The sequence below is a fragment of the Neltuma alba genome, unplaced genomic scaffold, assembly GCF_004799145.2.
Source record: "Neltuma alba isolate B1F8T4 unplaced genomic scaffold, ASM479914v2 tig00011128_pilon, whole genome shotgun sequence".
NCBI classification, from domain to species: domain Eukaryota; kingdom Viridiplantae; phylum Streptophyta; class Magnoliopsida; order Fabales; family Fabaceae; genus Neltuma; species Neltuma alba.
Genome location: NW_021635864.1, coordinates 234,158 through 261,754, shown reverse-complemented (window position 1 = coordinate 261,754; position 27,597 = coordinate 234,158). Strand labels below are relative to the sequence as shown.

The following is a 27,597-nucleotide window of genomic DNA, read 5'->3' as shown; positions in this document are numbered from 1 at the left end:
ATAATTAGCAGCTCATAGAAATAAATAATAAGTTTGTGCAGTCTAAAATATGGGTCTAATTATGAAAGAACAGTGGAGGAAACTCTGGTGACCTCGCCTCATGCAAAAACCAAAACCTCACAAAATGGACGGAAGTACATTGCGAAAAAGCTGTGGTGAATGGGGGTGGTTGGAGGTGGCAGTGGGTGGTTTCCAGCCCATTTTTCAACATTCTCATTTTTTTCCATTTTTAATCACAAGCCACTTTCTAATTTGTGTTTCGTTCGCGAGTGGGGGAATAAATTGTTCTCTCATGTCACCAAATAAATATATATGTTTTTATTCTTTTGTTGTCACTCTTAATTTTAAGCTATGAAATTTATTTTTTAGTTGTTTTTCATTTATTCCGTTTCATGTACGGTTACTAGTTAGCATGGTATCTTAACGATGAAAAATAGAAGTGCGAATTACGATAATCCAAGTTCACAACTTTTTACTATTTTTAAATCACCGTGCTCATCCTTCCAAGCTGCTGTTCTGGCACAGCGACTTGGCATCTCAGTCTTTTCGTGACAAGACTTTTGAGTTTTCACACTAATTTTGTTGTTGTTTTTATTATTTACAGATAAAATACCAAAATTTTGATAATTTGTGATCATTGAAAAAAATATAAACATTTCATGTAACATATAGCTGCCCGGATGGTTTTCAGCAATTTTCACTGTAGTTTTTATTATGACACCAAATGTCCTTGTATGAATGTTATAAAGTAATCAACATCATCAATAGATGAAAAATTACATCAAATTCGAAAGTCGAAACAATCTAGAACACTATGAAGCTCCAATTAACATAACTCAATTTTTTTTAATTTTATGGATTATATTGTGGCCGTCTGATTTAAGCTAGATATTGAGAGCTGATCATGCTTTACTATGAGACGTGTATAAAAGAAGAAATTTAAGTATTTAATGTTACATATTCAGCATAATTTTTTTTGCTTATACTGAAAAATCGATTTTGAATTTAAGGTACTCTCTAAAGTCTATTGTTATATTGAGAAGGTGTAAACTCTGAGATGTCTGCAAAACTCCCACTAGAAGAGATGAAAGTCAGAGAAGCCCACACCCTGAAAGACGAGAAGAAAGCGGATGATTTCCCAGCACTCCCACTGCAATTCTGCAAACCAAACAAGAAAGAGAAGCCCTTTCTTGGGACTCATAAACCCTTCGCCATAGATACTGCTCAGTGTTCACCCACCAATTCAACAGCAGACTGACATTTTCCCACCGTGGTCGTGCAAGGCCAGGTGAGGGAAAAGAAAGAGACGTGATCATGGGATGTGGGTGAGGGCCCCCAAGGATCTTGTTCCAGCTGGGTCGGGGGCCCACAATCCATAGTCAGAGCTGAATGATCATGTTTTTGCCGCATTCATAGAATTACATCCCAGTAAATAATTGCTGTGGTGGGATGGGAAGTTGTAACTACTACAGCAGCAGCAGGAGGGAGCCCCAATGTGTAATCATCACTCGCCGGGTTGACCATTGATTTTACATCGCATATAGCAAGCTTGCTTTGTAACATATTTAATACAATAATCACCATCATCATGGTTATGACTTTGTAATTTTGCTTAAACAGCATATCTGAGTGAAGCTTTTGGAGAAATGAAATTTGGACATGACCATCCAAGAAAGCAATAGTTTACGTGCACTGGCAATTGGGTAGCAAATAGAGTTTGCATGGGAATCAAATCTTTGGACTATCATTGAGAGGGTTAGCATGACACGACGTCCCAACTTCATAACTAATATTCCCTGCTTTGCTTGCTACATCATCATTTCGCCATAGACCCAACATAAATACATGGCTCAAGAGCCAAGCAATGAACACTTCCATTTTCATTTAAAGTGTTTTCAAATGCAAATGACAGGACATTGGACGGTCGTTTCCTATTCTCGTCTGACCCTCCTTCTAATAAGTAGCACAGTCCCATCTCTGCAATGGAAGATGCCAACCAGGAATAACGTCCAGTACACAAGGACGTCGACTGCTTTTACCTCATTTAACATTCAAAACTTAATGCAAATCTGTTTCCTTACTTAAAAAGACGAGGATCCTTCTAACCAAAAACCAAAAAAGGAATATTGAGCTGGTCATCCTCATATGGTACTGTGCATTATTGACGTCCTTGTGGTCTGGTTGAGGCTAATTTATATGCATGAGAATGGATCACTATTAAAGAGCAAAAGGGATTTCGAGTTGGGGAGTGGCTGGGCTGAGCAGGGAAATGAATCCGTATTTCCGTAATACCAATAATCCTGGCAGACACTAATAAAAGTCAGTTCAATTAGTAAGGAGTCAGTTCGTAACCCACAAGATTAGAAGTTCAAATTATGTTGCTGATGCGAGGACCTTTTTGGATAGATAATCCATAAGTATCCTTATAACTGCTTTCTAAGTTTGGAGACATTCCTAACCTTGATAATCTTTTAAAACCAAACTCACTTAAACTGTCTACAGGGAAAAAAAATGGCAGCATTCTGCATTCGTATGACCCTTTTCCCTCGAAGAAAGAAGCACTGATACATGCATATCAATGAGAAGCCAAATGCGAATTACATTAATGCTACTTCTAATATTTAATATAAGAGCTAGTTTGATTTTTAATTTAATCTTAAATATAAAATCCCAATATCTTATACATGTCATATTTATCCTTCAAAGTAGTCCTTGGATTAACTGCATATGTTAAAAATTTCACCAAATGACAGTTTTAACTAATATACATTATTAGTAAGAATATTATAAGAAAGATAACATCTATTTATTATAACAACCAACTTAACAAAATTTTTTAATCTACCTAAATTAGCAAATCATCTCTCATATTAAGGATAAAAGGTAGCATAATTCTTTAAAAAACTTATGGGATATCATTAGGTTTTAATTAAATTAAATTAAATTAACTCTTTGATAATTGCGATTTCATTCCTGTGATGACAATACAAATCATAATTGAAGTCCGAGCAAGAGACTATGATCCCTTTCTTATGCTCTATTTGTTTTCCCCCCTCTACGATTGTTACATAGCAATTTTTTTTTTCGGAGAAGAAATAGTAAAAACCCCGCGCAATGCATGGATTGTTTTCCCCATAATGCTTTGCATTTTAATCTCTTCCTGATGTTTGGGAATTCGCAGAGAATGAATTATATATTGTGTCAAAACCAATATTTAAGATACACTCATCCAAACACCCTCTTAATATAACACAAAGTTAGAAGTTAGAAAATTTTCCTGACATGGCAAGAGTTTAAGGGCTTGTTTGTCTCTACCCTTTTCTTGTTATCACAGCAATTTTAGAAAACTGTTTTTTTACGAGATTTGAGAATAAAAAATGTTTGTATAATTATTTTAAAAAATCACACTTGAAACTAAAAAATGAAAAAAAAAATCACATTTGACATGAGGTGGCCGTCATCACTGGTTGTAACACGTGGCGGGTAGTGAGTAAGAAGAGAGTAAGATATCTCTAATTTTTCAAAACAAAAACAGGAAAACATCTAAAAATTGTTTTGATTTTTTAGTTTCTAAAGACATATTACTATTTTTTTGTGTTTTAAAATAATCAACTAAAAATAAATTATCAAAAAAAATTTTAAAAAAGAAACCAAAATAAATTATCAAACAATTTTTTTTAAAAAAATTAAAATAAAAAACCAAACAAACCCTAAACCCTGAGTTTCCTCCTCCAAGTTTCCGCCCCAGCCCCTTTGTGCTTTGGTAACACGCATACAACTATAAACACAAACACAGCGCACAACGTGGGTGAGAAAATTACAGTGCTACCACTGGCGGCTTGATAGAGCGGTATGTGTGCTTGTATAGGGGTGTGTTGCAGGTTTGATCCCGCTCTCTTACAACTCAAAAAAAAAAAAAAAATTACAATGCTAAAAGAAATTAGTTTCAGTGCTCACTAAAACACTTTAAGCTTATCATATCTGAATCAGCTAGCTCTGATTTGGATGATTTAGATTTAGTTTTTTTAATTTTTATTTTTTAAATAATTATTTTAATCAGTATAGAATATAAAATAAAGATAATCTCTTAACTATTTTTTTAAAATAATTTTTTGTCTAAAAATAAAAAAAATAAATTTGAACTATCCAAATCAAATCAGAATGATTCAGATATAATGAATTTGAAATGTTTATTATTTTGATAAATACTGAAACTGGTTCTATACACGCGAAAGGGTGTGATATGATCTTATTTTGGGAGGAGTAATATTTATCATTTAGACAATAGAAAAATTACCATAGACCCCAAAGAAAATTAAATATAAAAATTTGACTTGAAAATATAAATTGTTAAATTTATGAAAATTTGATTAGTAATTGTAAAATATTTTTAGGCCTATTTATATTTAATTTTCTTATCAAAAGCTTGCGAGTAATTTTTTCGAGATTAATCTAAATGGGGCCATGAGGGGATATTCTACAGAACCAATAAAGAGGTGATATGGTTCATGTTTAAAAACGCCACAGCTCAACACTAGTGGATGATATTATTGCTACTAACGGTTTGACTAAATAACAAAAACAATAACAGGAAGAAACATGATTCTGTCTCCAGATTTGGCAACACGGCTTCAGCCTAGCATCTAAAAGGAGGGCGAACACAGTTCCTCGCCGTTTTGACCTGCGCAGAGACCCCACAGAACGAAACATCAACCTAGTTGGGCAAACTGCTTCCAGCGAATAGCTCCAAACTTTTGACTCTCAGTGTCCGAACTTAACTGCTACTCTCGCACATCCCGTGACCAAATATTACTCTCCATAACTCAAATTGCAGCCCACAATGAGTCCACGCCACAATCTTCGACTTCCCACTCATTTTGCGGGATTCCCAAGGTTCCTGCTATGCCTTTCCTGCAGAAGTTTGTTCCGCTAACAGCAACCTTGTGATGCTTAGCAAATGACTCCATATTCTGTTGGAAATCACCCTCCAAAGGTCTAGGTGGTCTAGTTTTCAACCCTCAGAAGACCGTGCATATTAAAGAAGAAAAACTATACAATGATGAGGGCGGTCTTTCCCTTCATTCAAAGCTTCATTCCTATTACCTATAGGTTACCTAACCACCAATTCCTGCAACGCTAACACAACATTTCGCAAGACACAAGTCAACAAAGTGAAGCTCAACTTCAATCATTTTCTATGTCACTTAACGAAAAAGCTTGATATGCTGGTCAATGGTTATCAACCACCATTGACAAATCGATAAAACTAGGTAGAGAGCATTGAACAATGGGGGCCAAAAAATTAAACGAGGCAGCAGTCACGATATTGTTAGACTGAGAAGCCAAAATCAGTAATCAAGTTCCAAAATATACATATCAACGACCCCCTCGCTTTAAATGTTCTCGGATAAACCTTTCGGCATGAGACGGGTATTTATTTCTAATATACTCACGAAGGCACTTCTGGTACGAGAAGTCGATCCAGCCACCGTCAGTTCTTACAACAAAAAGACATCTTGAGCATCTAAACTGGGGATGACGATCGACCTGCAACACATGAAGTCAAATAATCTGCAAAAATCTAGAGCAGTTTACAAAAAATAATAATTGAAAGATAAAGAAATAGCCAATAATATCCTTAAATTATAGCAATGTATTACAGTGCATGTTTGGAAACCAATTGGTCCACATTTTGACCACAGCAATATGAAAGTAAATTGTCTCAAAAATTTCAGATATCTGTTTTCAACAGGTTTCCAAACATAGCCTCAGGAAGAGCAAGCTCCCGTTTTGCGCATTTTGTTTCCCCTCCAGATGGACCTAGTAACCCAACAAAGTAGTGCAGACAGACCCAAAACCAACAGCAATCCAATCCATAATTGAGTCAGAGTTTTGACAGCCAAACAGGTTGAACTAGAAATTAGCGCTGTGTCATTGAGACGCAAACCATTCTTCTGAAGCTAAGGTCAAATAACGTGATAGTTTTGTACTTTCTATCACAATATAAATTCTTCTAGACAGACAAGACAAATGCAACAAGAAACATCTTATTCTACCAAAAAAGAATAGGAGACAAAGTATTTCTAGATTTTATCGTCATTAGAAACAGAGGCAAGCACTCCGTCGGTCAGCGCCACAGTAGCAGAGGATATCCTCAGCTTTAACATGCTATGGCTCAAAACAGCATATAAATATATCATTTTGGAATGAACTAGAACAGATGTGGCACAAGTACCATTCTAGGATGAATGGATGGGGAAGAAACACACAAACTTGTGGTGTTAAATATAATTTACAATTGAATAATTTGTTCTGGGAGAAAAGCAATTCAAAAATTTAAATTCATATGAAAGATAGCAGTGCTGATCCTGCGGTTATTCCTTTACAAGCAGTTCACACATCATGGTATGTCACTTTCTATGGGCAACAATCGCAACTTAGAAGTTGCAAAGACAAAACTTAATGAAGAAAACGATAGCATTACACTACCATGACAACAGGAAATTGCATCGCCGTCATGACATGTAGATGTGCAAATAGAATTGTACGTATCATACCATAATTGACTCAAGACCGCATCCAATCTTGTCTTCAGAACGTGGATGGTAAGCAAGAAGCTTCTCTACCACAACTTTCTCATCCTCAGCTGTCAATTGCTCTCCATCCATGTACCTAGTGTAGAAAATCAAAGACGTTAAGAAGATAATTTTTTAAGGTTAAAAAAACTGTGGAAGGCATACTGGTCAATATTCCAAAAATGCAGCACGTATAAATGTGAGCAACTGATTGAGATATAGAATTTATCACAGCAAATTTGTACATTGTGCAAGGAAACTCGCAGGCAAGCAAGCACTGCTTTCAGCAGTTATTTTACAGCATTTGATGCTTTAACAGCAACGCTATGCTTGTCTATCTACTTATTTATCAGATCTTTTGCTGATACTCGCAGAGCCATGATTTTGCTCATCACGTCTTCAAATATGCTTCAGTTCAGTTTACTCACACAATAAGGTGCACAGTAATTTTATCACTGCATATGTTAAATCTCCATCATTCAACCAAGAATTCTCAGAGGAAAATGATACTCTAATGTTTAGTTTCCTGCCAAGGAGCCAATATAGTCTCATAAGGAATTTCCAAGAAGAGAATATGATATTTTGGATTTTGCGCCAGTAGAATTATGAGGTTTTCAAAAAAAGAAAAATCAAAAAGTGGAGACAAGGGGAGAAACAATAGAGGGCAACCAATAATGCACTGGTTTATTACTTCACTGCAACAACATGTATGAAAAGATGTTGATAACTGCTTTTGTATCATGCTCATGTGATCAGAATAGTAATTACTTTCCGTTGAATTGCAGATTAATGCATGTATCCTGTTATGTAAAAAAATATAAAAGACCGTTAGTTAGTTAGTTATAGCTGTTAGTATTTTGTTTCTGTTATGATTATTTGTTATTTGTTTCCTAAGACTAGCTGTTAGAAGAGCAGGGAAATACAATATAAATCGAAGTCCTTACAACATTTGTACCTGTTGATTGATCAACAGTGAAGTGTTATTCAGTTTCTCTTATCCTCTTTGACTCGCTCTCTTTCTCTTGTCTCTCCTCTATCTTTCCTCTTCTTTCTCAAATTCCATAACATATTCATAATCCTAGAACTAAGGAGTGTCACATAGTGTAAATAGAGATATACTTAAAAGAAAAATTCACCTAACAACAGCGAGAATCGGTTTTGTTTTCTTCTGCTCAGCTTTTGAACGATGGAGTGACTGAAATTATAACTCTATGCTGATCGCTGTGTATGTAAGTAAATCGCAACAAGTATGCAGCAAAGTTTGAACTGATAAAGAGAGGCCTGGGTGTGGAACTTAAAAGGTTTGAAAGCAGCATCAAGTCCAAGGCAGATCCTAGATTCTAGTAGCCGCTGAAGTTCCAAGAAGAATAATTCCTTGCACTGTAATCAAACAACTTTAACTCATAATAATCCAATGATCACAAAGACTTCCTTTTGTTACCTGAATTATATCTCAAAAGTTTTATCAATTTGTATCTTAACTGAGAAGACTATGTTTTTCTTTTCATACATTCCACGTAGTGTTTTTGTGCAAACAACAACTAGCCTGCAGCCAAGACATCATTCAAGATATCATACAGATAATGCATTCCTCTAAAAGTTAGTCATACGCTAACTCTGTACTTCATAATCCGCTGGTTCAATCTGGTTCTTCGAGTAAATTAGTGATGCAAGAGATATGCCTATTGGTCAGAAGGAAGATGTGACGCATAAAATCCCACTGCATTGGTACAAAAAACAGTCTTTAAAATCTTTTTTAACGTCTGCTGTTATTGTAGGAAATCATTGTCATCTCACCACTTGCTTGGAAACGAGCGTCTGTATTGTTATGGGTATTCCAAGCAGCCACCTAACAGAAACTTTGTCCTCTACTAGCTAGCAGACTCGAGTCAGAGGAGCATTATGTTCAAGCACAGAAACAGCGGTTATCAAGGAAACTGAATGACACTTGAGTTTAGGCGAGAGAACCCAAGACCCAGACTTGCAAGCAAGGATAAGAAACTTCAACTATCTCGACGAAGAAGTTGAAGTACTTAGTCTGTTAGTCCCTATCTTTTCATCCATTACAAAGATGAAGACATAAGATGACCTCCATCATATGCATTGTCGTTCGGTAATAGATTATAGCCCGTTTTGTTTACATATATGAGTATTCAACGATGTGCTGAGGATTCTTAGCGACAATAGAACGAACAGATAGAGCACAAGAAGAAGTAAAGAATTTAAGATAAGGAATTTTTCTTTTGTCTTCTTCTTCTTTTTCTTTTTTTCTTTTTTTGTTTTTTTGCGGAGGAGGTTGCTGACCTTCGCGAGTGGAGGATATCCTTTGTTAGCCTAACAATTGGTTCAATGTCCTTGAGGATCTCTTTTTCTTTATCCTTCCATTTCCGATAATCGGGGTCGTCCGACCTAGGTTGAGTTGCAAGGTCCTTAGCTCTCAGCAGCTTGGAGATTTGAGCAGCATAGCTAGCTTTCTCATCTGCTCGTCCAGGCTCCCAGTTGGTGGGGGCACAGCACAATATGCGGTGAGGCGTCTCAGTCACAGCGATTCCCGCTACGAAACGCCGGTAGCTGTGGAGCCGAGAGTAAGGAAATAGAGCGTCCCGAAGAAGCAGAGGACCAGCCATTTGAGGTCGAGCATAACAGGCGAAGGTGATAGAGAAATTCCGAGCATGATGTCGTATGAAACTCCATCCAATAAAATCAGTCCAGCTCAGGTAAAATAGATTCTCTTTATTGTTTAATGTTTTAAGCTGAAGTGGACTAATCTTATTGGACAGAGTACTTCTCCGAAGCTTTTTTTTTTTGGGTAAGAGAGAAGGCTTAAAGCCAAGAAACCAATTGCATTACCGCAATCTACTTCCCACTTTATCAGCATAGATAAGATCCTCCAGATGCTGTGGGCAGGTGTCGAAAAGATGCGACTCAGAGATTCTGTTTTTGCCGGTGCATCAGCCAAAGCATTGCAACTCCTGGGAACAAATTGAAGCTTTACCTCCCAATGACAACGAAGCATGCCTTTGATCCTTAGAAAAACCAAGCTACATTTGGCTTTTTCATGAGTACGAATCAACCAATTGCTTTGCATCAGATTCTACAATAACATTCCTAAAGCCGAAGTCCCAAGCCGAACATAATCCCTTAAATAAAGCCCATTCCTCGGCCTCCATAGCATTACATAGGCCGATTTCATGACAAAAGCCAGCGATCCAGTTTCCATTGCAAGCTCTCATGGTTCCTCCACAACCAGCTTTTCCAGTTAGAGTAACATAGCACCAACCAACGGGGGTTGGTCCGAGTGGTAAGCGGCTCAGTTCCGCTTAAGTGAGGTCTCGAGTTCGATTCCTCATGGATGCAGAAAACCCCCGCTAGGAGACTCACCCACCATACCCAGGTGCGCAACGCGGGTCAGATCCAGACGTTGTCAGGGCAAAGCTCTGGTGAACCGGATGAGAAACCCCCAAAAAAAAAAAACATAGCACCATCTACGTTCAGTTTCACCCAATTAATGGGAGGCGGTTGCCATTTCAAAGCAGCAGAACAATTTTCACTATCAAGATTTTTCTCGTCTATAGGTTCTAGGACAAAATTCTGCCAAGATCGACAACTAATACCAACAGGACAAATTGGTTTCACAAAAATAGAGTCAAACACAAACTTATTCCTCCATAACTAGAGTTTTCAAATGGAGACTCCCCAGGCAAATTTCCAATCATCATTGAAGTCCTTGGCTATATTGTCTTTCAGATTCATAGTCATCCAATCCAGTAAAGTTGCAGAAAAGAACTGGGCAACATACTTGGATTTTATGAGACCAAGCCGAAAACTACTTGCATAAGAGCATTCTCGTAAGATGTGTAATATTGATTCCAATTCAGAGTTGCAATATCCACAAATGGCAGACGTTTGAAACCATTCATTAGTAGGGAGTCTATTAAGCGCAACTCTCCACATAAAAACTCTGATTCTTTCAGCACCTCCCCATTTCCAAATAGTTTTAAAAATTGGATTATGCCGCAGTTTTTTTTTTTTTTTGCTACAGAAGAGGGCTAATGCCAAAATTAAAAATCACCAGGGTTACATCCTATACAATCTTCCTCTATCAACTCTTTGAGACTATTCGGGCAAACATCAAAGAGTTGAGATTTTGAGATTCCCAACTTTGCCAGATGATCTGCAGCACGGTTTCTCCTCCTTGAGATATATTCTAACTTGACATTCCAGTTGAGCGACAACATGTTTTGAATCTGTACGAACATAAGGCTGCAGCTATGGTTCGGAGTTTGTCCTGTGAGGTAATCAATCAGGTTCTTTGCATCCGATTCCACAATTACTTGCTTCAGTCCAAATTCCCAAGCTAGCTTCAATCCTCTAAAAATTGCCCATTCCTCAGCTTCCTGCGCTCTACACATTCCAATCTGCTGAGTGAAGCCAACAATCCAATGGCCCCTAAAATCACGCAGCAATCCACCACAGCCAGCTTTGCTGGAATTCCCAGCCACAGCCCCATCTACATTCAGCTTGAACCAGTTAATAGGAGGCGGCATCCAAGAATATGAAGTTTCCGCAACAGAATTACACCATGATCTGTGCGTTTCATGAGGCTCACAAGTCTGAACAAATAACTTCCAGCAATTTTTCAAATACGCGGAAGGATCAGGGGGTTTAACAAAGCTTTCATCAAAAACATCATTATTTCTCCAAATCCATAGTTTCCACACAGCCACACCCCAGAAAAGACTCCAACTGTCATTATCATTCTTCCCCATATTTTGTTTAAGGTTGGAAGATATCCAATCCTTCAACTTTAAGGAAAAGAATGACTGCACACATCTTTGACTGATGTTCTTCAGCCACATGCTCTTAGCATAAGCACAATCACGCAGAATATGCAGAATGTCTTCGACTCCTTCCTGACAATACTTACAGTTGGGCGAACTGGAAGACCAGGTGCTTCTCCACACATTTGTTGGCAGCTTTTCATTATAGATTCTCCATAGAAAGGTTCTAATCCTTTCAGCTCCCTTCCATTGCCAAATCCATTTGAAGACCGGGTCATATCTTTCTGGAGGATTCCTTTCAATTAATTGATATGCACTCTTAATGGTAAAAACACCATTATCCGTGGCTCTCCAGGTCATGACATCGTTCCCAGCATATTCTAGGGGCGGCATGCAGCTATAGAGACGCTGCAATATATTGTGATCTACAACAGAGCTTAAGCGATGAAAGTCCCAGGTCCCATTTATGGACCAATCAGCTACCACACTTTCATTCTCCTCCTGTGTTAGTGGCCTTACACAGGAATCTTTAATCTTCTTACCATCAGGTAGCCATACATCATTGAAGAAATTAACAGATCGCCCATTTCTGATTTTCCAGGTAGTACCCAAATCAACGATTTCTTTTTGGCGGCAAACGAATTTCCACAAAGCTGAATCACCAGGGTATTCTTTTAACAGATTCTCCTCATCTCTCATCATATACTTGTTGCTTAGGATGTCAGCCCAGAAGTCAGTTTCTCCTACTACTAGTTTCCAAGCAAGTTTGGCTCCACAGGCTTTGTTGAAAGAGGCCAATTTTTTAAAACCCAAACCTCCATATGATTTAGGGAGAGTCAGCTGCTGCCAACTTATAGGGTGGTATCCATGAGTAGAATTACTATGCCCCCAAATGAAATTTCTCTGTAATCTCTCCACCTCGGTGCAGATTTTCTTAGGAATCTGAGCCACTTGCATTGGGTAGATAGGAATGGAGCTCAACACTGATTTAGAGAGGGTGACTCTACCAGCCATGGATAAGCTATCTGTCTTCCAAGCTGCCAGTTTTGATCTAACACGGTCCACTATGTACTGAAAAGTTTCTTGTGGTCTCCTTTTCCTACTAAGTGGGAATCCCAGATACTTGCCAATTTCAGAAGAAATCTTCATCTCAGTACAGTTTCTGATTTTTTCTTTGAAGGAGTTTGAAACTCCTGGAGAGAAGAACATAGAAGACTTACACCTACTAACCAGTTCACCTGAAGCTTTACAAAAAATGTCAAGGCAATTCATCATGCATCTAACTTGTTTTTCCGTTGCTACTCCAAATAAAAGCAGATCATCCGCAAACATAAGATGTGAAATGGCAGGTCCCTGTTTGGAGACTTTAATTGGCTTCCATTTACCCATCTCAACCGCATCATTAATAATATGGGACAAGCGATCCATGCACAAGACAAATAGAAGAGGAGATATTGGATCTCCTTGCCTGAGTCCACGCTTTGGGATAAAATACTCGGTCTCACCTCCATTCCATAGAATATTGTACGAGACTGAGGAAACACAATCCATAATAAGATTAACAAAGGCGTTTTCCATTCCCACATCCAACAGAACTTGTTTTAAGAAGCCCCAACTCAGTCGATTATAGGCTTTTTCGAGGTCTATCTTCATGGCTAGGAGTCCAGTCTTACTCTTGTTCTTTTTCATGGTGTGTAAAACTTCTTGCCCAATTATTATGTTGTCTTGTATATGCCTCCCTCTAATAAAACTTGCCTGATAAGGGGAGATAATGTCATTCATCACTGATCTAAGTCTCTGAGTAATAACTTTAGTTATGCACTTGTAATGAACTGTGCACAAAGAAATCGGTCTGAAATGAGTCACCAAAGTGGGATTTTCCCTCTTTGGAATTAGAGCAATTAAGGTCTTGTTTGCTTCAGAGAGAGAAATGCTGCCCTTAAAAGCATCTTTGACAAAATTACAAAGCATAGGGCCAACAATTTGCCAATTCGCTTGGAAAAAGATAGGGGAGAAACCATCATGACCTGGTGCCTTATAAGCTCCCATAGAGAAAAGTGCTTCTTTAATTTCCTCGTTCGAAGGGGGAGAGTTCAAGTTCTTGAGAATAACAGTGTCCATAGTGGGAAATTTTGAAACAGTAGTTAGGTGATAATCCTCCACATTATCCTCCGTAAAAATTCTTTTAAAAAAATCAGTCACCAGGACTTTCAGATCATGGTCATCATCCACCCAATCACCCCTATCATTTTTTAGAGCTTTAACTCTATTTCTTCTTCTCCTTATGCTAGTTTTGAGGTGATAGTATCTAGTATTCCTATCTCCTTCATAAATCCATTTGGTTCGAGCTTTTTGGAACCACTTAAGCTCTTCAAGTTCTAGGACCTCTTCTAGCTCTTTTTGCAACCGGAGCTCCAAATTACAGAGATACTTGGAAGACGGATAAGCATTAGACTTTTGGATTCCATTAAGTCTAGCCAGAAGCTCTCTTTTCTTTTTTTCAACGAACCCAAAAACTTCCTTATTCCATATTAGCAGAGCATTTCTAAAACTATATAAAGAGCCATCAATATTGTTCCCCGAAGTCCAAGAATCTTTAATGAATTCTTTAAAAGAATCATGTTGGAGCCACATAGCTTCAAACTTAAAGGGCTTCTCTCCCCTTCTTGTAGCAATTGGTTCATTAAGGAGCAGAACGATAGGATTATGATCTGAAAAGGTAGTTCTGGGAAGTACCTTAATAAAAGCCTCTGAGAACTGAGTCAGAAACAGGTTATTAGCAAGTCCCCGATCCAACCTTTCGAAGAGTCGTTTGTACCCAATCAGCTGAGGTCCCTTCCAAGTGAAACGAGGTCCAACCGAACCCATATCAGATAACCGACATTCATTGATTCTATCATTAAACCATCTGATTCTATTGAGATTGCAACGTGCACCCCCTATTCTTTCATAGGGATCCGCAATGTCATTGAAGTCCCCCAAAACCACCCATGGTTCATTATAGTCCTGAGAAATTTGTTTCAATTCCTCCCAAAGCAAATTTCGTAAGTTTGAGCGTGGAATAACATAAACCGGAGATAGTAGAAACGTCTCATATCCAGGAATTGAGCATCGGAGGAGGAAGAACTGCCGATTACTTATCAGAACACGAACTTGGACAGCATTATTATTCCACGCTGTCACTATACCCCCAGATCTACCAGAGCTCGGGACAAGAGAGAATCTGTTATATCCCAATTGAGAAAGGCAATGGAATCTGGATACATTCTCGCATCTCGTCTCAGCAATAATTAGAATAGCGGGCTTTAGCCCATTAACAGCTGCTTTCAGATTTCGCAGGAGCCCATTACCGCAAGCCCCTCGAGAATTCCAGTAGAATATACAATCCATAAAACTGGATGTAAATAAAGCTAGGCCCAAGGCCCACTCAACAAATGTTAACACATTGGGTCTCCGGAACCATTGACCCATCACTGTGAAGACTCATCTGTTCATTATCTGGAATTGGGCTTATCTCACTCGGCCCAGTATCAAGCACCATGGCCTTTACTTCGTTTCCTGCCATTTCTCCAGGATCATGTGGCAGGTCCGGATGCTCATTTTGGCATTCCATTTTGTCATTATCTGCATTAACGTCGGACTTGTTCCCTCGTGCCACCTCATTATTTTCCTCTGATGGCGCAATATCACTTGATTCTTCCCACGTTAACCTCATAATCTCATTATTCCTCACATGATTGGTAAACATTTCCCTCATTCTTTTTTCTCGTTTTGCTCTTTTTCCATTTTGAACTGCTGCTTCCACTAACGTTGTTGGGACCACTGCCAGTGCTCTGTCGTCCATCATGTCTGGCCAATTCTGTTGTGCATCCTTTTTCTCCTTATGGCGTCGTACAAAGTTTTTGTGTGCACTATGGAATGGCACGACTCCACTCCTTTCCTCTGCAGGTGCAACGTTCTTTTCGATAAATCTGTTAAATTAGCTGGTTCTTCCACGTCAGCAAGGACATCAAAACGTGTTCCCCTGTTCTGTTGCCGGAGAAAGGTTTCCGGCTTATCTTTTCCTTTTCTCTGCCGGCGTTGTTTCTGGACTATCCTCCAGCATTCTTGATCATCATTAACGCTTGGGGTAGCCTCGTTTTTTTCCAGATTGCATTCTAGCATGTTGTTCAGCATTCCCTTCACTATGCACTGGCTCTCTCATTTTTGACGGACATGATTCTGAATGACGACCGTATATACCGCACCCTGTACACAGAGCATGTAGACCCTCATATTCGAGGTAATAGTCCTCTCCATCTAAAGAGAATCCGGACATAAGCTGCTTCCCTAAATCAATGAGGACACAGATTCTAGCATAATGCCCTCGTAATTGCGAAGAAGTATTCACATCAACCTTTAAAGTTTCTCCAATTCTGTTTCCTGTGATGGTTAACGCTTCCTCATCGTAGTATTCTAACGACACCTTTGGAAGCCTAACCCAGACAGCCACCTTGTCGATAACTGCTCTTGTTGGGTTAAATCTAGGTTCCCAAGGCCTAACCGTGAGATAGTGGTCGTATATCATCCAGGGGCCTCCTGTTAAGGCATTGAAGTAATCTTCTCTATTTGATAGTTTAACCACGTAATATCCATGTCCAATATTTATTAAACTGATCACCCCTTTTTTCGCCCATAAAGCCTGTAATCTTGATTCTAAAGCTTTATAACCAATGTGATGATCAAGAAGTTTGACTATCACCGCTTTCCTCCATGCTCTGTAAAGCCTTTTCTTCAGCCTTCCCGAAAAATGGAATGTCGGAAAGTTTCGCTGGGGATCTTCTCTGATTCTGACTAGTGGCTCCTTTTTTTCTTGCTCCATTTCAGATGAAGACTTTTCAGACATACTATCATCTGAAAGCTCATTGTCTCTTCCTTCTTCATCATCAGAATGCTCATCCCGGTGGTCTACACCTTTTAGAGTTTCAGCGAAGGACAGTCCCTTCCTTTGAGCAGGGGTTCCGGAAGTACCCAGTTTTGGCCATTGCTCTATTCTTGAGTTTCTTCCCGTTTCTTTAGCGCCATTCTTAATCTTCTTCGAGCTCCTCATAAGCAAGTCATCTTCTTCAGTCGATGGAGGCACAGTGGTCGTCGTTTTCCCAGAGCACGCGTGAGCCATTCTCTCTCTCAATTGGATCACGAGATCCTTGCGGCAATTGAAATTCGATTATGCCGCAGTTGGTGACGAACTGATCAGCTTGAGCAACGTGTGAAGCCCAACTTAGAATAATATCGAACGCCCCATTGTGATTTGTGGATGCCTAATAATTTCTCCGAAGCTGATGAAGATCTAACCGTACAAACCCAGTTTCCTTGTGACCAAAAAAGCCCAGTTTTCTTCAAATGATACAAACGGCCTATTTGTTAAATAAAAGCCCAGTCGAGTATCCTATTATGTAGACCTTGCTTAGTTGCCTGACACTTTTTTTTTTACCTGAGACCTCGCATGCCTGTTGGTCCTGACTTTGAGCCTGCTAGATAAGGTCCTTTTTTTTTTTTTGCTAAAGTATAGGTATCCTCTTATTAAAAGCAATCTTATTCGAGACAATATCAGACAGTAAATGTGGTCACCTCTCCCAGTAAGAATTCGAACATTGATTAGTCAAGTTGTGAAGGACTAGTCCCTTCCGCTAAACCTAACCCCTATTAGTACCTTCTAGATAAGATAAAAGTATAAAACAAACACATTTGCCCCGGTAAACATTCTCGGGTCAAAATACTGAGGGGGGGATGCAAGCTTCTCGTATAAATTATCCCAAAAACATTAACAGGACAGTTAGCGTAATAATTTGTTAGGGGATGCTAAGACAAAATATATTTAGATGGCAACGCCTTTGTTTTTAATGAATCTTGATATTTTCAGATCAGCCACATGGTTACTCATTCCGAAAACTGGTCTTTATCATACAAAGACAGCAAGTTTAGGTTTTGTTTTTTAAAAGTACTTTTATAAAATTGAGATAAAATTTATTTTATATACTTATTTCGTATATCATAAAATTATTTTTAAAATTATAATTTGGTTTTTACCAAAAACATCTTGCCTGGCATGGTTAAATGTAGCGTGGACCGTGGAGGCTTTGGACTATTAGGTTACGTTTGGTAGAAAGCATTGAAAATGAGGGATTGGGATTGGAATTACAATTGAAAAAATCTATTAAGAGAGTGTTTAGTATAAGAGATTGTTTGATATATGGGATTAGTCAAAGCCATGTATGTGGGATTAGAGAATACCATGGGGGGAAGTGGTATTCCCCAATCCCACCTTTATGGGCATACCTAATCCCATATAACAAACAATTATTCATACCAAGTACTATTTTAATGATTTTTTCAATTGCAATCCCAATCCCAATCCCTCATTTTCAATGCTTCGTACCAAACGGGACCTTAGTGTTTGCACCTCTCCATTGACCGCAATCTTATTCTTTTTTTAATAAAGTGTGTAATAAGGGAGACGCAACCCCTGCTTCAAGTGTTCTTACTGTCGTCCCAAGGACCCTCTCATTTCTTAGCGTTTTGTTGTTGATTGGATGAATGGTGAAAAATTATTGCCGTCGTGCAGATAATCTCCCAAAATAGTGGCATTAATGTGTTTTCCCTTTCGTACTTATAGACCTTTCACTTCTAATTCTAAGAATAAAAATATAGTATTACCTTCCGTCGTTATATAATGGATTTGTAAAAATTAAAAAAATCAGTTAAATTAATTATTTATAATAAAAAAGTACTACATTCTATGAGATACTATTGTTAATTATGTGGATTAGAATAGAAATATTTTAACATGTGTAATTATAATGTGGATTATTTTAAAAAATAAATAAATATAGAATACAGAGTGAATTTGAATCTTATATTTAAAATCAAATTAAATTTTTAGTTAGTTATCATATTTAATATAGAAGCTAAGAATATAGTAGTATATAAATTTGTCATTGGCTGATCCTGTGGCTGAGACATTTAGATAATAACATACTTACATTCAAGTATCTCATATTAATGGGCTGTGAGCTGAAAATCTTCCGTGACACCAAAGCCACCTGACAATCTCACCATTCTATAACTGGTTTATATTAATCTTATTTAAAAAATGTAAAATAAAACAACTTTATTTCCAATTTTTTATCAGGAATGTTTCATATTTTCACTTGACAACTATTTGATATTAACTAAATTTATTATTCCCAACATAACGTATCAATCTTAACTCGAATTCCTAAACACCCCCCCCCCAAAACAATCCTCCATATTTCCGGCCTTATTTGCATATTATTTCTCACCTTGATGCTGAGTGAATATGTGAAATCGGGCATTAAATGAAAAAAGTAAAAGAATAAATGCGTATGTATTTAAATCATAGACACTGATGACTATTGTCCGGCCATAATGAGCAGGCCTGCCATTCGGAGTTCGCTTTGGTTAGGAGGAGACGGGATTTGGGTAATGATCACGTTCCAAACTCTCACGGTAGTATAAATTTTTTTTTTTTAAAAAGAAAGTTAATTTATTAGTGGAGCAGAAAGAAGGCGATGAATGCATCCTGATCTAATATTTAAATGCAGACGCATGTTCATTACTGTATTATTTTTCCTCACAGCTCCACAAGTCGACAGCACAGGTTGAAGAAAGGCAATTTCCCATGGATTGTACCTTACTCCTTATAGGCTCCACTTGCACCCATCTCAATTTGTTGATTACTAGTTTGGACCCAACCAGCCTTTCTTTCAATTAAAAAGAACGAAGATAATCAATTGATCAGGTTTCAAGTTTCAATCCTGATTCTTGAATATTCAAATCCAATCCTCACCCTCAAATCTTTATTTTATTTTATTATACTATTTTTTGGTTCCTAATGTTAGAGCTAATTGATTAATTTGAATAAATTAATAAAACTAGTTAAATTAATTATTTGTAATAAATATGTATTGTCTTTTCTAAAATATTCTTGTTAATCAATATAACCTTAAAAAAAAAATATAAAAGACAAGATAAATTGGGATTTTATGAAGGAGTGGAGGTAGTATTTCTTTTACAGGGAGGCCAACATCACAATTAAAGTGACAAATCACTTGCAACCGAGAGACAACCCATTCTATGGCATCTTATTATATTATCTTAAAAGGTATTTGGATAGAACTCAAACCATAATTTTAAAAGTGCTTCTACGGTATACGAAGTAAATATGTAGAGGATTTTGTTTTGTTTTGTGAAAAATTTCTTTTTAAAAGCATTTTTTCTTAGTGCCAAACACCGCCTTAATCATATTCATCCACCATCTTTTGATCCAAATCTTTATTATAGATTATAAAGAGTGGGATGATGATAATACACAGTTCTTTGGCTTTTGACCTGATATTTATCTCCACGTCACAAGAGTCCATGCTCGCACCACACGGGGTTGGTCGCCGGGGGCTCCATTTTAAATACCTGGAGTTTAATGGGCGTGCAGAAAAGTCCGAATGAAATCTGATTTCATGTCCGTCTCTGTGGTCAAAGCGGCAAATACAATTCCAACGTCGGAGAAGTCTGACTAGCTCAGAGAGTGGTTCTCTCTTCTCACCTTTGGAAGGTGCAAGGCAGGGTAAGTGTGGGAGCATCTCGTTGGTATAAACACTCAAGTTTGTCATCCTAACCCACCAATTTCAAGTATCTCCGTGAATGGGCCAGGCTGCTTCCGCGGCCGCAATCACTTGCCGTCGCCAAACCAGTCACAGCCACTGCTCCGCGTCAAAATCCAGATCACCACCGTTCATTTCTCCGATGCTTTTCACTGAAAGCCACGAGTCCCCAAATGAGGTCATCCATGCAGTGCCTGATCACATCTCTGAGCTTCCCGACGAGTGTCTGGCTTGCATTTTCCAGTCATTAAGCTCCGCCGACCGTAACCGCTGCTCCCTCGTGTGCCGGCGTTGGCTTCGGGTCGAGGGACAGAGCCGTCACCGTCTCTCTCTTAACTCTCAATCAGATCTTCTCCCGGTTATCCCCTCTCTCTTCTCACGTTTTGATTCGGTCACGAAGCTCGCTTTGAAATGCGACCGTAGATCCGTTAGCATCGGGGACGAAGCGCTCGTTCTTATCTCTCAGCGATGCCCTAATCTGACTCGCTTGAAACTCCGTGCTTGCCGTGAACTTACGGATGCTGGCATGGAGATCTTTGCTAAGAATTGCAAGGGTTTGAAGAAACTTTCCTGTGGATCTTGCACCTTTGGAGCCCCAGGGATGAATGCGGTGCTCGATCATTGCGCCTCTATAGAAGATCTATCTGTCAAGCGTCTCCGGGGAACTACCGATATAGCATCGGTGGAGACTATTGGACCTGGAGTTGCAGCATCATCTCTCAAAAATATTTGTTTAAAAGAGCTATATAATGGACAATGTTTTGGGCCACTTATTCTTGGCTCGAAGAATTTAAGGACCCTGAAGATTTTCAGGTGCTCTGGCGATTGGGATAGACTTTTTCAACTCCTAGCGGCAGATCGAGTACCAAATATAGTCGAAGTCCATCTTGAGAGGCTCCAGACAAGCGATGTTGGCTTAGAGGCAATCTCGAATTGCTCGACTCTGGAAGTTTTGCATCTTGTCAAGACTCCAGAGTGCACAGATTTAGGGCTTATCGCAATTGCAGAACGATGTAAGCTCTTACGGAAACTTCATATTGACGGGTGGAAGACGAATCGTATAGGTGATGAAGGTCTAATAGCAGTCGCTAAATACTGCCCATGTCTTCAGGAATTGGTCCTTATTGGTGTTAATCCCACTAATGCGAGTTTGGAAATGTTGGCATCCAATTGCCAGAATCTGGAGCGGTTGGCGCTATGTGGAACTGAAACTGTTGGTGATCTTGAAATATCGTGCATTGCAGCCAAATGCACTGCATTGAAGAAACTCTGTATTAAGAGCTGTCCTGTGTCTGACCATGGTTTGGAGGCACTCGCATCTGGTTGCCCGAATTTGCTGAAAGTAAAGGTTAAGAAGTGCAAGGGCGTGACCTCTGAAGGTGTGAATTGGCTGAGGTTATGTAGGGGGTCGCTCGCTGTAAATTTAGATGCTGCTGAAGCAGAACATCAGGGCGCTGGTGCTAGTGATGGTGGCGCTCAGGAAAATGGCCTAGAAACCCCACCAATCCCCAGCGAGGCCGCAGCCTCTGCTACCATTGCATCAAGCAGTACTGGTCGATCAAGTTCATTCAAGTCAAGGCTTGGACTTTTTTCTGGGAAAAGCTATGTCGTCTGCACTTTGAGAAGATTGTCTGGTGGTAGTCGTAGTTCCCGGCATAGTTAGACTGAGGGAATTTTAGTCACCAAAGTGATGGGCAATTCAAGCCATTGACCATTCATATTATTTGGTGATGCTATCACTTGATTCTTTCTCGCTCTTGTATTTATAGCTAAAGTTTCTTGTGTGTTGCGTTTTTGCTTTTGGAGATGAATCTTCTTTAGTTAAATTGGCAAAGTCAATTTATTTCTGTTGTTTTTCTCCCAAATTATTATTGCCGTTGGGTTAGTTAGCTGTTGATCTTACCTCTTCTCAGACTTGTCCGTATCATCATCCAATTGATTCCTAGTGCACATAGTTTTGTAAACTGCAGGCTGTCAGGGTTTCAGGGATTATGAATTTATTTGTTCTGTGATGACGTGTCTATGAAACTTCCAATGGTTTTGTTAGATCTTTGTCTTTGATAGATAACTGGAGGAAAGCACGACGCAAGCTTCTACTTTAGGCTTTGGCTTAGCAAAGGAAACAACTGAATTTCTCGTTTGATTCTAGCATGCATTCCTTAAGCTTCTCCTCTGATGTATAGGCGTACAGTCCCATTGCCGCAAAGTAGATTCGATGCGTTTGTGATCGGATATCTGGGGTTAAGGTGATCATGTTATCAAATAAGGCGAGTTCTCAGATTTACTGTATTGCTTATCACTTATCAGACCTGCTTTATGGCGGTTGCGGGTTTGCTTTTCTTGTACGAAGTGTGTCTCTGTCCTGTGATGCTGCCTAATTCAACATACATGCGGAAATAACACTTCGATTCTATTTCGTTTTAGTTGGTTGGATGCATGTGTGTTGATGGCTTGATTCTATTTTTTTAAATAGTTATCTTTCGTTTTTTTTGGCCATTATCATTTAAAACTAGATAACTATCATGTTATTCCTGTGTTATTTTAGCAGTTCCCATAGGAGCTTTTCAAGTCACGGTATGACATTATGTAATGGCTCATTACTGGTTTGCCCCTAAGAAGTAGTTCTTGTTCGCACTTGGAGGTCGTTAGAGTTGAGCCCTTTGTGCGTATGCGTGACAGGACATTGAGTTTTCATATGAGTTGAGTGTTTGATCATCTTCAGCAGAGATTAGGCTAGCACACGACATTATCTGGGAAAAGGGAATTACGACATTATCATATATAGCATCGCTAGGATATATTGAATGTGGCTCGTTTGTATTCTCTCTCTCTCTCCCCCCCTCCCTCTCTCGCCTTGATCCGTAGTTTGTATGATTCATGATAATTAACTATTGCGTCCATCCGTATCAGCCTTGACATTCATTCATCTAACTCAAATTGCTTCATTTAGTAAATCTCGTTGATCATCTCAGCTGAACAATGCTAAATTATCTCATAATTAGATAGAAATGAAGGAAAAAGAATTAGCAATGCAACGAAAAGGGAGTCAAAAAGTAATAATAAAAGAAATCATCAAAAGCGAGAATTGCGTCCCAAGCCGCGGGAGCATTATTGTTTTTCTGGCCGAAAATTATCTATTATCTCCAATCAAGTGAAATCTGAATCGTTTAATGTCAAGAAGGTAAGGACTAAAGCCATGGTTAAGAAGGTGAGGGAAGCGAAAAGCGAGCTATAGCATGTCACAAGTGCCTGATCCACAACGTATAGAGAACGAATATTCAATGGTTAAGACATTACTTTAGGGCAAGCGAAAAAGATAGTATGTACGTAGATAGCTGCGAATGCATCATGTGAATATGAAATTCATTCCACCATTGTGGCATTGTCAAATGATAAACGTAATCAGCCTACAGAAGCTGGAAACCTTACAATAATCGTGTTCTTGCCTTCAAGGCTCGAATACAATAACACGTAAATACAACCATATGTACAGAGCAAATGCTTGACTATAAAGTTTGCAGACCATTTATCTGATAAAGTTTCAAATGCAGCTATCAGTATATTTATGGGCATGCATCATAATGAAAAGATTATCAAACATGCTATCAGTCTACTTTGTCCGCCCTGGCTTCGTCATACACCATTCACTTAAGCACTGCTTACTTTGTTCTTAGCCCCAAAAGCCCAGTGGGGTTTAGCTGGAGTGCGCTTCATAGCCTTCACTCCAAATGGACTGTTCTTGTTCTGTAGTGGACAAAAATAATTCAGTTAAGACGTTAGTGAGAAATCTTGACTTCCTAGCGAATATCTACATCCCTATTAGAGATGAATCGAGATTGTAAGATTACCATGAGACAAGTGCCTTCTTCAAGGTTGCAAATAGGATAGTCGTGAGGGCAGCAACTGGAGTGGTCTTCACAGCAGGTCGCAGCTTCAAGAGGACAACATCCCCAGGCAAAGCAATACTTTCCATATTCGTATACGCAGCAGCAAGTAGTGCTCTCAGCACAGCTGTAATAACTATCGCAAACAGTTGGTGGCTTTACAGGTGAAGGGGGTGATGGTCCAGGGTTTGGGGGATTTGGGCCTTTTTTAATTGGGTACGACGACTCCATCGCAATTCCACATTTTCCAGTGTTGCTTGTAGCCAGATTACGTTCCAATCTCACATACCCGTTCTCTCCCCAGCTCTTGCCCCATGAGTTTCTCACGATCCAATAGTCAACTCCATTTTCTGTACCATATCCCACAGCTGTGACACCGTGATCTAATGCTGTTCCACAATCTCCCGTGAAGACGCCCTGACAAGTTTGAGGTAAATGGAACATATATTAAGAAAGCTCAGGCAATCATTCGACAGCAATTAATCCATTAAAAAAAAAAACTTCAAATCGTACAACTGCTGATAGATAACTGATGACTTTGTGCCTTGGAAAATGCATAAATAGAAATAATAGCTGGGGTCTGGGGAGCAGACGCCAATATCTATTGCATGCACTTAACTACTCAAGTTATTAACGTTTAACGCATTGCGGGTGTTTCACCTATCTGTTCCTGTCTACTCATTGTATGCTCAATAGGTGGATAAGAAAATGAGTGAGAGACTTACGGATACATATAACTGGAATTCCCTGCCACCACCTTCAATGGCAACGCTCACAGGCTGATTTGCAACGGCCTTTTGCAATGCCCTCTCGTCATTGACAGGAACGTCCTCGTAGTCATCAATTGTGACGACTTTAGCATTTTTCTGTAGACAAGACAGATGAAAATTTGTTATTAGAGCATAAACTATTTCCCGCAAGCTTAATTCAAGTAAAGCCAAGACTCACCCTGTATGTGTCACATCTACCATTAACAGCACGATAGGGGTAATCTTCTTCGGTGTCAATACCGCCGTTGTTGATGATGAACTCAAAACCGTAGTCCATGAGTCCACCGTTGCATCCTTCGTTATATGATGTATCGCAGTCGACCAGCTCTTGCTCTGATAGTGAAATTAAATCTCCAGTCACTATCTTGTTAATTCCTTCCACGGCAGCGACAGTTGAAAAGGCCCAGCAGCTCCCTTCATGAAACAAATGAATCGGATGAGTTAATGAAAACGAACATATCTGTAGAGTTGGCTATTCTAATGAGATTCATAAGCTATTCAATTGCCAGGAAATCTTTTAATAATGTTTCCTCCTTTTTACAGAGGGTAAAAACAAAAAACAAAAAGACAATTGCTTTATTATTTTTGCAGCAATAGAAAACGTTTTCTGATTCTCAGAAGGGATCATTACTGTAGATAATCCTACGAAAAGTAGTACTTTTTGTTTTTTTGTTTTTCTGGGGGGGGGGGGGAGCCTGAGTTGTGTAGCAGCTTAAAATTTACAAGGCTGAGAGGACTCTGCTCGTGCCGAAAATGATAAGGTACGAACTAGGAACTCAAGTTGAGGACAGCAGGGGAGGGATTTAGTAGTCTCTACACTCTGTTACGGGCGAAAATTATCCTATGCACCATATTTCTAAAACCAAAGTATTGAAACTGTTCTGTGGTGCCAAAAAAAAAAAGTATTGAAACAGTTCTTATCATTTCATGCCGTGGAGTGAGAGTGCTTTTCTATTTTTTTCTCCCCCCCCCCCTCCATCACACGTTTCTAGCAGTGTTATTAACTTTTATCCTTTTCTTAAAAAAAATCGTTCTGGTTGTAAAAATATATTCGCCAAAAATACACACGAACAAGAAAATACTCGGACAATTTAGACCCATCGATTACAAAGCCATAGCAACAGACAATATGTTGGCAAAAAGATCACACAGCCACACAAGGTGACACAAAATAAGCCCATCAATCACAAAACTGTAGCTTGCTCATAAAACAGTAGAATGGAGTTAGGAGAGCTGATGCTCAATCTGATGCAGCAACACTGATATCAAATATCAAATAATTATGCTAAAAATTGTTCAAAAGGTGAAAACTTAAATTTCTAAATTACATACTAACTCGCCTTGAATATAAAAATTAGTTTGATTTTTAATTTAACTTTAAATATAAAGCCTCAAGTTAATTTACTCCTTATATTTATTTGTTTTTTTAAATAGTCCTTATAAAAATACAGATATTAAATATTTCATTAAATGACATTTAATTAGTAAAAATATTTGAATAAAAATAATATCTATTTATAACTATCTTATTAATTATCTTAATATATCAATTATTTTTTATATTAAGCAATACTCTAATAAAATCGTCACTCACGAGGCTGATATTTCAAAGCATACCAGCTCAAAATTGAAGGGACAAAATTTTATTAAAATTAAAAAATTAAAAAGAAAAAAAGAAAAAAGAAGTGGGTAAGGCAGGGTACTGACCGCAGCTTCCTTGGTCCTTGACCTCGACTACGGCGCCTTCCTTCCTCCAATCAACGAAACCCGGTAATTTGTCACCGACACATGGAGCGTAACGGTTGCTCCTGGTCTTGGCAATCCTCCTCTTGTGATCAATCCTGGCTCCAAGATACTTGGCCCGGTACTCGTCGTTGGTCAGATCGGCGAACCGATTCAAACCCAGTTTGTAGGTCCGGCTCTCGGCGTTGCGCTCATCGATGAACCTGAGGTTGTCCTTGAAGATCTGAAACCTCTTCTCCTTCTCCCCCAGGCCGTTGTAGAGCTTGCCATGTTCCAACAGCCAGTGCTCGTACATGTCCCTGACCTCCTCATCTGTCCTCCAGTTTGAGCCGTCGGCACGAGTCCTATCGTAAGAGGTGATCGACATGTCCAAGGCGGACGACAAGGCGAAGATGGCGAACAAGAAGAGCATCACGGCAGGAGAAGACGTCGACGAAGCCATCAGGGATGAGTTCGGGAGAGAAACTGCAGACCAAGGCGAAGAGGGGCTTGGAAACTAAAAGGGAGTATGTGGGGCGTTTTAAAGGCAAAAGTGGGGGCGCTGGGAATTGGATTCTACATTTAACTTCTAATCTAAAATATGACATTAAAATATTTATACAAGGGCAAAGTAGGCAGGGAAAAAATATCGTCAGAAATGGACAAAGGGGATAAGATTTTGGGGAGTTGATCTTTCCTAGTTTCTTTTACGGTTTTAATTGGCTAGTTATTCTTTTATATTAAAGGGTAAATACTAGTAAATACTGTCTTCATTGCTTAATATAAAATACTATTTAATTTTTATTTGAATTTTAAATATAAAACTCTAAGATATTTTATTTTTTTATATTTATGTATTTTTTTAAGATAGTTTTTCTAATAATAACAATACACTTGATTAGCAAGAATATTTTAAAAAAGATAATATATATCAGGTTAAAAAAAAAAGATAATATATATTTATTATAAATAGTTAATTTAATTTGTTTTTTTAATTTTTTAAAATTAGTTAACTAATTTTTATAACTAGTATCTATAAATCATCTGGGTTGGCAGTTGGTTGCCCTCTGGTCACGGGTTTCACGCGAAGAACAAATTAAAGCAGGGCGACTATTAACTGGGCCGAGCCATTGCCGCCTACTGGACTCTGGTGCCACTTTGTTGGTGCCAATTCAACAAGCAGAGTGAAGGAGAATGGCGGCCAT

General features: G+C 38.7%; 3 protein-coding genes across 4 annotated transcripts; 1 reads left to right on the top strand and 2 right to left on the bottom strand.

The window, feature by feature from the left end:
• Positions 1–5,079: 5,079 nt before the first annotated feature.
• Positions 5,080–9,242, bottom strand: LOC114761611 (protein DCL homolog, chloroplastic). Its single transcript, XM_028951022.1, has 3 exons — positions 8,880–9,242; positions 6,558–6,672; positions 5,080–5,547 (listed from the first exon to the last, which is right to left on the bottom strand). The coding sequence occupies exons 1-3, from the start codon at positions 9,200–9,202 to the stop codon at positions 5,377–5,379; spliced, it is 609 nt and encodes a 202-aa protein (XP_028806855.1). The 5' UTR covers positions 9,203–9,242; the 3' UTR covers positions 5,080–5,376.
• On the bottom strand, positions 8,190–26,922 carry LOC114761609 (low-temperature-induced cysteine proteinase-like). Of its 2 annotated transcripts, XM_028951021.1 has the most exons (7): positions 26,378–26,922; positions 24,849–25,084; positions 24,626–24,766; positions 23,865–24,317; positions 23,656–23,760; positions 11,090–11,095; positions 8,190–8,219 (listed from the first exon to the last, which is right to left on the bottom strand). In XM_028951021.1, the coding sequence occupies exons 1-5, from the start codon at positions 26,853–26,855 to the stop codon at positions 23,665–23,667; spliced, it is 1,404 nt and encodes a 467-aa protein (XP_028806854.1). In that variant the 5' UTR covers positions 26,856–26,922; the 3' UTR covers positions 8,190–8,219; positions 11,090–11,095; positions 23,656–23,664. The 2 variants fall into 2 exon arrangements, with proteins under 2 accessions (XP_028806854.1, XP_028806853.1); XM_028951020.1 differs by lacking the exons at positions 8,190–8,219; positions 11,090–11,095 and having other exon boundaries at positions 23,359–23,760.
• On the top strand, positions 19,821–21,980 carry LOC114761608 (F-box protein At1g47056). Its single transcript, XM_028951019.1, has one exon. It carries the CDS (start codon positions 20,057–20,059, stop codon positions 21,677–21,679), a length of 1,623 nt encoding a protein of 540 aa, XP_028806852.1. The 5' UTR covers positions 19,821–20,056; the 3' UTR covers positions 21,680–21,980.
• Positions 26,923–27,597: the final 675 nt, after the last annotated feature.